We start from the raw sequence: 11,272 nt of genomic DNA on the forward strand, positions 1-11,272 counted from the left end.
TAGATTGTAAAGAGGGTGGGTCCTAAGACTGAGCCTTGTGGTACACCATTGTTGACTGTTAAATAACTGGAGGAAGTACCATTATGTTGAACACATTGCCTCCGGTCTGAAAGATAGTTAGAGAACCAACCAATAGTGTGTTCTGAGAAACCAATTTCTGAGAGTTTATGACACAAGATGTTCTGATCCACAGTGTCAGAATCTTTAGACAGGTCTAAGAAAAGTGCAGCACAATAATCCTTAGCATCCAGTGCTTCAACAACGTCATTAAGAACCTTCAGTGAAGCAGTGGTTGTGCTGTGTTGTTTCCTGAAACCAGATTGATGTGGAGGTAAGATGTTAAATGAGTCCAGGTCATTTTTGATTTGAGAGTTTATCAGTTTTTCTAGAACCTTGGCTAAAATGCAGAGTTTAGAGATTGGTCGATAGTTGTTCAGTGAGGTGGGGTCTCCTCCCTTCAGCAAAGAAGAACAAAGGCTGTTTTCAAGTGTCTGGGATGGAGTTTTGTCTTATGGAGAGATTGAAGATGTGGGTCACAGGGACTGTGATGATATGAGCAGCCAGCCTTAAGAAATAAGGTGGAAGTTCATCTGGACCTGCAGATTTTTTAGGATCAAGATCTTTTAACAGTTTATTGACCTCACTGACTGAGAATGGAGAAACAGAGAAGCTGTGATTAACTGAGGATTGACTTGTAGGAGGGATTTGATTTGTAGAAGTTTGGTTATTAGGGGAAGTGGCTGATCTTCCATTAGTAACTGTGTCAAATAAAGAACCAGAAGCAACAAAATGTTTGTTGAAACAGTTCAGGATCTCGTGCTTATTTGACACAGGAACAGAGTTAATGAGAAGTTGTGATGGGAGGTCAGATGATTGGGGCGTGCCTGAGAGAGATTTGATGGTTTTCCAGAATCTGTTAGGGTCATTTAGATTTTTGGAGGTCTGAGATAAGAAATAGTTGCGTTTTGCTGCTTTAACAGCAGTTGTGCATTTATTCCTCATCTGTCGAAAACTCAACCAATCAGTGTCTGAGTCAGATTTTCTCGCTGTGGCCCAAAGATGATCTCTCCTGTGCAGGAGGTCAGCTAGCTCTGTAGTAAACCAGGGGCTGTCTCGTCCCTTTATTCTGAACTGACGAAAAGGAGCATGTATGTTCAGGAAATAAATGAAATTATTATGGAAATAGTTCCAAGCGGAGTTCACGTCATCAGTTAACAGAATACGATCCCAGTCAAAGTGAGACAGATCCCAGAGGAATGACTGTTCACAGAAATGTTTCAGATCCCTTTTTTGAATTAATCTGGGCTTAGAAGGTGGAAGTTTAATATCTCTCAAAGCAGCTGTCACACAGTGATCACTCAAAATATCAGCGAATACACCTGTACCAGGGAATTTGTGAGGCATATTAGTTAGAAACAGGTCTAAGATGGAGGATTTTTCAGGGTGGCTTTTATTTAATCTAGTGGGGGAGTCGATCAGTTGGGTTAAATTAAAAGACAAGCAACATCCCTTGAATTTGTCACAGAGGGGGGTCGACTTACACCAATCAATGTTGAGATCTCCAGCCAAAAAGACCTCTGTGAATTTTAAATTACCAAGGAATTCCATCATGGCATTTAATGCCTCAGGTGAAGCTGAGGGTGGTCGATAGCAGCAGACTACAGTTAAAACCTGGCCTCCATTCAAGGTGATGTTTACAGATAAGGCTTCAAACTGATTTGGAATTGTTTTGGAAGACACAAGACTTGAAACCAGAGAATCTCTAATGTAAATAATGACTCCACCCCCCCTTTTTTGACGATCACAGCGGTAGATGTTAAACCCATTGATTGCCACGTCATTATTCATTACAGATTTGTTGAGCCAGGATTCAGAAATAAAGATAACATCTGCCCCAGAAGAACTGACCAGGATTTTCACAGCATCAAGTTTTTTCAGAAGGCTACGAGCGTTTACATGCAGGAAATGAAGCCCAGAGGCGTTTTTAAAGTCATTTGGTGTGCTGTAATTAGTGGGGGGGTCCAGGGTTGGGCTGAATCCCTGAGAGCAGTAACAACATTATTATCAGACATTTTCTTGAGTTTTTTGTGACTGATGTGTAATTACAGGAGTTAACAGTGTGACAATTAGCCCCCATAATCGAACCATGAGAAACATTAATGAAGACGTGATCATTCAGAACCCAAAAACAGTGAAAGTTGCAGTGATGGACAGATTCAGGTGTATTAACAAGATTCAGTGACTCCAGATAATCTGAGAACTGAAAATAGTGACAATAATATGAATGATGCAGAAAAGATTCAGACCATAAAACGTCACAGTTCAAATGGGCAAACAAACCCGACGAGGTGGCCCAACTGCAGTTTGAGTTGGGCTCAGGAGGGCTCCGGCCCCCCTGTGAAGATGGATGGATGGATGGATGGATGGATGCTCTCATGGGAAACAGAAGCTGGGTCCAGAATCAACAGGCCGAAACAGAAACAGATAATTCGCAGCAAATAGCAGAGCGAGCTGCCAGAAAATCCTCCTAAAGTGAAAGACATGATCCAAGTTCGTTTCAGGTCAACAGGGGCCAACAACGTGATCCGGAATAAAATTAATTATTATCTAGGTGAGTTTGGATGGAGGCCTGAGCAACTCCGATACAAACTCCGAACTTCACTCGAGCACCACGCAGACCCGCTCCTTCACGCAGCTCCTCCGCTTCTCAGCACCCGACAGCACGGGGCACCCCTGGTGAAAAGCGAGACTGACCGGAGAGGCTGAGGCTGAGGTCGGCAACTGGTCCGGTCCGGTTCTGCTCCAGTTCGGCTCCGGCGCTCCAAGCACGAGAGACGAAGAGGCTGAAGATATCCCTGGCCCGGTTCTGCTCCGGTTCGGCGGCCCAGTCCGGCGGCGCGGTTCTGCTCCGGTCCGGCGGCGCTTCAAAGCACCGGAGCGTCTCCTCCAGGTGAACACAACGACTCCACGGAGGTGGATCGTCCTTCAGTAAAAGTAACGGGCTGCTCACTGAAGCTGAGACCGGCTCTGTAGAAGACGAATTCCCCCACAGCCACCCCAGTTCGGTTCTGGTCCAATTCGAGGGACACAGGTACACTTCCCCCACACCTATGGAGACACCACGAGGGCCAGTCCAGCTGAAAACCAGCGAAATACCACCTGGCGATATTTGTCGGAACCAGGTAGAACCACACAGGTCCAGATAAGAGTTTGTTGAGGTCCAGAGAGAGAGAGAAAAAACACCGGACCTTCGTGCGTCGACTCCCCAGCTCGAGGGGTCACCTGGCCGGCAGGGTGCGCTCAGAGTGACCGATGGGGGGGGGGAGCGGCCGATCGGTCCTGGGCAAAAATATATTTTTTTGGACGGTCCCGTCTGGCTCTCTGAGTCACTGAACACCGAATTCGGTTGGAAGGAGGACCAGCTTTAGTCCGGTTCGAAAAACGGGTCAGTTTGATGATAAAAGACTGCAGAGAAGCCGGAGGGAGCTGCTGTCCATCAGCTCGCCGGAAGTGTTAGTCTAAAAATGTAAATCTAAAAGTGTTAGTCTAAAAATGATGCAGAAAAACTGGTCCATGCATTTGTCACGTCTAGACTGGACTATTGCAATGGTTTATTGTCTGGGTGTCCAAATACTTCTTTAAAACGTCTTCAGTTGATCCAAAATGCTGCTGCCAGAGTCTTAACTGGAGTTACTGGGAGAGATCATATCTCTCCAGTTTTAGCTTCTCTCCATTGGCTCCCTGTCAAATCCAGAATAGAATTCAAAATCTTACTTCTAACCTACAAAGCTCTCAACAACCTAGCTCCATCTTATATTACAGATCTTATTGTTCCATATTTTCCTAACAGAGCACTTCGCTCTCAGACTGTAGGTTTACTTGTGGTTCCTAGAATTTACAAAAACAGAATGAGAGGCAGATCTTTTAGTTATCAGGCTCCTCTCTTGTGGAACCAACTTCCAATCTCTGTCCGTGAGGCTGACACATTATCCAGTTTTAAAACTAGGCTTAAAACTTTCCTGTTTGATAAATCCTATAGTTAGGGTCAGCTTGTGTTTCCTGAGCTGTCCCTTAGTTCTGCTGCTATAGGCTTAGACTGCTGGAGGACAAACTGACCACACTTTTCACTCTGTTGCTGTCTTTACTTACTCTGCTCAACCTGTTTTGTATTTGTAATTATTTTTCTATCCTTAACATGTGTTTGTCTTTCAGGTACACCTGGACCTATATCTGGACCTGGACCTATATCTGGACCTGGACCTATATCTGGACCTATATCTGGACCTGGACCTATACCTGGACCTGGACTTATACCTGGACCTACCATTCTGTGTTCGTCTGTCTCTCCTTCCTGTCCTCTCAACCATCCGGTCAAAGCAGATGGTCTCTTGTCCTGAGCCTGGTTCTGCTGGAGGTTTCTTCCTGTTAAAGGGAGTTTTTCTTTCCACTGTCTCCACTGTGCTTGCTCAGGATGGGAGACTGCAACGAAGCCAAGATTCAACTTGTCTGCTGGATTCCTTAGATAGAGAACTTTACTAACTGGCTTTTATGTGAATGTTCCTGTAAACTCCCTGAGACAACTTGTTGTGATTTAGTGCTTTATAAATAAACTGAACTGAATTGAATTGACTGTGATAACAAATTTTTTTTGAAGGCTATATACAAATAAAAAGTGAACATTAATTTATTTGTACAGTTTGTACAATTCTTCTGAGGACATTACATACAATTCTTCTTCTTTTTATTGTTCATATCGATATCAAATTATATAGTTTTCGACTGAAACTAAGAAATATATCGTGATAAATGTTTTGACCATATTGTCCAGCCCTAATTTAATGTATTTAAATATATGTCTAAAAAATAAACTATTTAGTAAATGTAAATAGTTTATTTTTAGTTTAGTTTTTAGGCATTTATTTTGCACAGTTACAGCTGTTGTTAATAAATGTGGCTGTGACAACTGGGACAAAACTTTGACTCAAATATATTTTTGTTATTACTGTATGGAAAGAAAAAATATTGAGATATATATCGTATATCGCGATTTATCTTAAAATATTGAGATATTAATTTTGGCCCATATTGCCCAGCTCTAGCTACAACTGTCGGGTCCCTCGGGTCAAGCCACTTCAGAACCTGAGCCAACATAGGAAGCGTCTCAACTGGGCCAAGTAGAAGAAGGGCTGGACCGTTGGCCAGTGGTCCAAGGTCCTCTTTTCTGATGAAAGTAAAGTGTGTCTTTCATTCAGAAATCAAGGTCCAAGGGTTTGGAGGAAGAAGGGTGAGGAACAGAGTTCATACTGCTTGAGGTCCAGTGTGAAACATCCACAGTCAGTCATGATTTGGGGTGCAGTGTCCGGTGCAGGTGTTGGTAAACTCTGCTTTCTTAAATCCAAGGTCACTGCAACAGTCTACCAGAATGTTTTAGAGAACTTCATGATTCCTTCTGCTGAGGATCTGTATGGAGATGCAGATTTAATCTTCCAGCAGGAACTGGTCCCTGACCATGCTGCCAGAAGCACCAGAACCTGGTTTGATGCCACAGTGCTTGTCTGGCCAGCCAACTCACTGGACCTAAACCCCACTGAGATCTATGGGGTCTTCTCAAGAGGAACACGAGGAGCACCAGAGCCAACAACAAAGAAGAGCTGACAGCATCAAGGAAATCTGGGCTTCCATAATTCCCAGTCGACACCACAGGCTCAATGCTACGTCACATCGAGGAAGAGATTAAAGCAAAGGGATTCACAACCAAGTACTGAAGATTGACATATTGTTTTGAAAGTACCATATTTTGATTGATTTGTTGTGATACTAATTTATTTCATTTTTTCTGCAAACACTGAGAAGTAGTGTGGACTGATGGCTTCACATTCTAATTTTTGGAATTCCTGTTTTCTGTTGTTGACATATTGTTTTGAAACATAAAACAACCATTCACTCTCTCTCCTAGGGACAATTTAGAGTTACCAATCAGCCTAACATGCATGTTTTTGGTCTGTGGGAGGAAACCGGAGCACCCGGAGAAAACCCACGCATGCACGGAGAGAACATGCAAACTCCACCCAGAAAGACCCTGGACCGGGGTTTGAACCAGGGACCTGCTCGCTGAGAGGCAGCAGCTCTACCAGTTGCACCACATCATTCTCATTTTTTGAATGCCTGTTTTCGTGGGTTTCATGAGCTGGAAGCCCAAATTATGTAAAAATAAACAAATAAATACTTGAAATTGTTTAAATTGCGAGTCATGAATCTATCATCTATTACAGATTAACTTTTTGAATGGAATTATGGAAGTTAAACAACTTTTCCATGACATTCTAATTTTTTTGGAAAGGGTCTGTATAAATATATATAATAAAATATTACTTACTACTTCTTGTACTACTATTCCTACTTAGAATAGAATAGAATAGAATAGAATAGAAACAGCCTTTATTGTCCCAAGTGTAATGAAATAATACCTGTCTGATATTATCCATAATTTAAACAGATTCTTTCATTTTTCTGGACTGAGTACTATAGTGCCTTGAATGATTAAATGTGGACGGAAACGTGTTTTTATCTTTGACTCACCAACAACAGTGGGTCGTTTATTTAAAAAACGATTTAAACACATCACACATTTACAATAATTGGCAGATTGATTACAATAACACAGCTTAATTAATGAGCTTTGCACTGAGAAAATCATACGGCCATGATTTTCTCACTTGCAGCTTTTGAAACCAACAGACATTTCTGAAAATATCTGGATTAATTACTGGCAGATAGAAGAGTTTTAAAGATGGGAAAATGAAGGAGTTTGAATGGAGAGAGATGGGTGAGGGAATGTGTCTGTTATAACCAGAAACACGCTCCTTTGGACGCAGCTTAACCCACGGTACACTTCGCAGTTGAAGATCGACTCTTTTACCTTTGCAGACGATAGTTCGGCCTCGGGGTAGAGTTGCCTTTCAACGCTTTTCAGCGTCTCCGTAAGGATAGCAGAGACCTCAGGAGTCGTGAGATCATCACTGAACAGACTTCCTCATTGTTCAGAGCTTTCGTCGGGTAGAGCCACAGCGAGACGTCGTGCCATCGACGGACTCTCGTCACTCCATTAGAAACTGCCCTGAACTTCTGTTCCTCGGAGCTTCTCGTTCGAGGTTCTCCCTGGAACTCTGGTTCTCTCTGGAACGTTGTTCAGCTCGGAACTTTGTTTAGCTCGGAACTTTGTTCTGCTCGGAACTAGGAAGTGTCGACCCTTTTAAAGAGGTCACTTCCGGTTCCTTCTGGGAACTTCCTGATTGGTTGAACGAACCAACCGGGGTGTGGTTTTAGTGACGTAAGAGGGTCATTAAAAGTCAAGGAGAAAGCGTAGATGTTTAAGAACAGACAGAAAGATGTTTTGAAGAACAGAGACATTTAGGAGCCAGTCTTCTTCTATCTATCTGAAAAAGTTAAACATGAAATTTTGTTCCGATAAACATGTTTTTGACCGTTCTTTCACTTTTGACCGATATCACAACTTGCTCATTTCAGGCAGAAGATCAAAAAAATGCATAATTACTCTTGTAACAGACATTAACTTGATTTCTACTTTGAATGAGGATTAAAAATCATTTATACTGTTTCACAGTTGATTTAAAGTGAGTAGTTCACTTCAACATTTAAAATGGTTTGAACTAAACACACTTTTGATTATCAAGACATTTGTAAAATAGTAATGATAATATGAAAGAGAGTGTTCTTTCAATTGATCCGTGCAGGACACACTTAGAAAGTCTCTGGATGGAACTTAATCTGTGTTTCTGGACTCAAATCAATGAAATAACAGTTCCTGTCCCAGGAAGGTCCAGGTTTTGACCTGAGGCTTAGTTCACTACACAAGTATGGGGAATTCAAGTGTATCAGCAGCAACAGATAAAAAGATAAAAAGATTCACACAAAAGTTCCTAAATGTTAATAAACAATACAATATATAAAGAAAGAAGATAAACAATATCAATAATAATGTTCAATATGTATTGGAACATTGATAAGGACAGAGTATTGACAGTACAGTGTTATAGGCAGAGTGTGTTTTAGCAGAGGTCAGCATGTATTTAATCCTTATAGAGTTTGTTGGAGCAGTGATGGTTGTAGAGTCTAACAGCTGCTGGAGGAAGGACCTGCGGTGACGCTCCTTTGTGCATTTAGGATGCAGTAATCTGTCACTGAACGAGCTCTCCAGTTCAGCAGCAGCTTCATGGGGTGGAGACGTTGTCCAGCAACGATGTTATTTTAGCTGGAGTCCTTCTGTCTCCTACCACCTGACCTGGGTCCAGGGGGCGTCCAAGCACCGAAGCACTTGGCGGTTTTTCAGTTATCGCGGGCCTTCAGGGTACAGATCCCGTGATAAACGAGGGACTACTGTATGTAAATATAAATAACAGTTTTTACCTAACCCTACCTGGGGATGGTGCTGTGCGCTTGAGCACAAACAGAGGCTGCAGTCTGACTCATGGCCAGTGTGGCACTTTTCTCATCCTTGTCTAACATTCTTTTCATCCCGCCATCCAGGAAATACTCTTGACAGATACTGTGGGAGCAAAATGAAAACATGAATCAAACCATCAGAGGGAAACCACAAATATGCTCCTAGTGAAGCCTGGAGATGCGTCACACCTACGACACCATTCGATGCGGCCTTCTCCTTCGCAGTTCTTCGTCCAGTGGTTGTCTGCGAGGTTCTTCATGGCGAGGGCATACTCGCTCAGCGTCTGCTCGTCCTCACAGTGCTCGCGCCAGATCTTGTCAAAATCCCCCACTAAGAAGGAAGGAAATAAATCAGAGTGGAACAAACAAAAACATTCTGCAAGTAAATAACACGCCCAAATAACTTGAGACTGAGGCCCTATTTACACGGACACGATGGGGGAAACGTAGGTTTTTTTCATATGTTAATTAGTGGAAAAGATCTGCGTTGACACGGTCGGACTTTATGTTTACATGCATCTGGAGGAATCGTCCCCGCCGCACTGAATCCGCTGTAGTTACCGTGCCGGGTCATTAGATGGTGTTGTGAATTATGTACCTTCACCTAATGTGCATGCTGCTGCCTCGACACGCTCCTTTCCTCTGGGCTAAAAGCTCAGCTAACAACAACTTAACAACAAGTTAAAGCTGGATTCTGGATAAGAGTCAACAGATTTGATGCCAAGCAGGACCGCTTCATCTAACAGCTCCACACCGGTCGCTGAGTGGACCAGAACCGAGTTGACGATGAGGACTTTACTCCGTGATCATCAGTAGCTGATTTACAGCAGATAAATCAACGTTCTTAATAATGTTAGCTTGTGTTTACTTCAATCACACAACAACAGAGTTTTTATTTTTATATTTTCCTGAAAAAAGAAGAAGCTGTCCTCCCACCAGGCGGACCAGTTCTGAACGAGGCTCGGCCCAGGAGCAGTGCAGGAGGACGTGGAAGAGAGATGTTGATGAACTATTTATTTAAAATTCTCCTCAGTTCTTTTATTGGATCCATTGAATGTTTTAGCTGCATTAATCAAAGGAGTGACAGCCTGAACGAGCCACATGAACAACGTGGGACATCCATACCGGATGAAAACTAGAGTCCAGTTATCAGTGTTTGTGTGACATACAGTTTGTGGTGTTGAATAAATAAATAAAAATTAAACCTGCTGTCTTCATTTTCAACTTTAGTGTTCACGCTTTATGTTTAGCATCATTTTAAATTTGAATTACATCATGTCCACATAGCTTCATTTAGTTCAGAGCTTCATTATATTTCACACTAACATAAATACTGTTTATTATTATTAAACTGTTGTTATTTAGCACATGTAGTATGTTATAGTGCAGCGCGACGTGTGCGCATGCCTCGTTCTATAAACAGCGACATTAGAACTGGATCAGACTGTGTCTCTTCCAACACAGATGTCGGTCACAGCACCTGAATCTGACGTAGATTAACTACGAGATTAAAATATATTCCATCAGTCGAGGGTCTGAAAGCAGTGTGTCCGCCGCCATGTTGATAGAAATATAGCTCTGTCCGCGTGTGCGCATGTGGTTTAACACAAAGCCTCAGTGTTTACATCATCAGCAGGGGGTCAGTGAAAAACCTCCACTCTGGAAGGTGGATTCAGAAACCTCCAGATTCAAAGGGGGGGGGGGGGGGGGGGGCACTGGTGTCGTGTAGATGATCATCAGAACCGCAGAGAGGACGCTGTGGATGCACTCAGAATACACGCCGTGTAAACGGCCCCTTCATTCAAACGGAGCCCAAGCTACTCATCAACAAGCAGTGAATGCTAACAGCCCACCTGTACTGCCACTGATGCACAGCTGCACGACTTACACAACAACAGCTGCTGAAAGTGTTTACACCACAATCCACACGCCGCCAGCACAGAGGCAGCACCGCTCCACTAACAAATACAAGTGTGTAACAACCAGAGCACAGGAATAATAATAATAAGAATTAGGGTGTAGCGGTGCACGGGGTCAAGGGCGTCAGAAGCATCCGTAATGTGGGGGGACACAATGATGAGTGTAGGTGCGCGTGTGCACGTGTGTGCGTACGTAAAAAAAGGTGTTCACTAGTGAACAAAGAAGCAGCATTTCACCTGGATCTCCTTTAATTCCACACATTTAAAACATGTTTCTCACCAAGTTTGTGTAAATTAATCTGTGGGTTTAAAGACATTTGAACTTTAATACACTTTAACACAGAGCGTCAGGTCGACACTATTTGTGTTTATAGAGAAATAAAAACCACACTGGACTTTACTTGTGTTCAACACTCCTCATGTAAATGATGTTTGTCATGAAGCTCGAGGACAATAAGGTGTGGGGTTAAAGACGTTTCACCTTTAATGCACCTGAACACAGCGTCTCTTCCACCTGCAGCGTCTCACACTTACTGCTGAGACCAGAAGCTACAGACGCAGCTCCTCTCCTCCTAACATGAACATGTGTTGATGATCAACCCCCGCTCAACCACTGCCCGCACCAAGCTGCTAAACTGGAGAGTAACACAGAGGTGTCTCCATCTCCTCCACCTGTGCACGGTTTCTGCCGAGGCAGGAGGAGACGGTGGAGAGGTGGAGGGAACCAGGAAAACCTGGAGTGCAGTTTTACTGGTTTGAGTATTCTCCTATTAATCAAGTGGAATGGATTTGTTCACGAAGAAAGAGAGACTGCGCCGCCTGAACTAATGTTTTATAATAAAAGTGGGGGGTCCAAATGAATGGTTTTTTAATGTGGGGGGGACTTGTCC

At 43.1% G+C, this 11,272-nt stretch overlaps 1 protein-coding gene across 1 annotated transcript in view; it reads right to left on the reverse strand.

Annotated features, from left to right (window-relative positions):
* The window catches only part of bmt2 (base methyltransferase of 25S rRNA 2 homolog), a 29,182-nt gene that overhangs the window by 11,003 nt on the left and 6,907 nt on the right, over positions 1 to 11,272 (reverse strand). Inside the window, exons 2-3 of the mRNA XM_037683043.1 lie at positions 8,653 to 8,794; positions 8,438 to 8,566 (exon numbers count right to left, since the gene is read on the reverse strand). Of these exons, the coding sequence (XP_037538971.1) occupies positions 8,438 to 8,566; positions 8,653 to 8,794 (271 nt within the window). The remainder of the gene's footprint in view (positions 1 to 8,437; positions 8,567 to 8,652; positions 8,795 to 11,272) is intronic.

Source organism: Nematolebias whitei, chromosome 10 (assembly GCF_014905685.2).
Source record: "Nematolebias whitei isolate Nwh7 chromosome 10, NemWhi1, whole genome shotgun sequence".
NCBI lineage: Eukaryota > Metazoa > Chordata > Actinopteri > Cyprinodontiformes > Rivulidae > Nematolebias > Nematolebias whitei.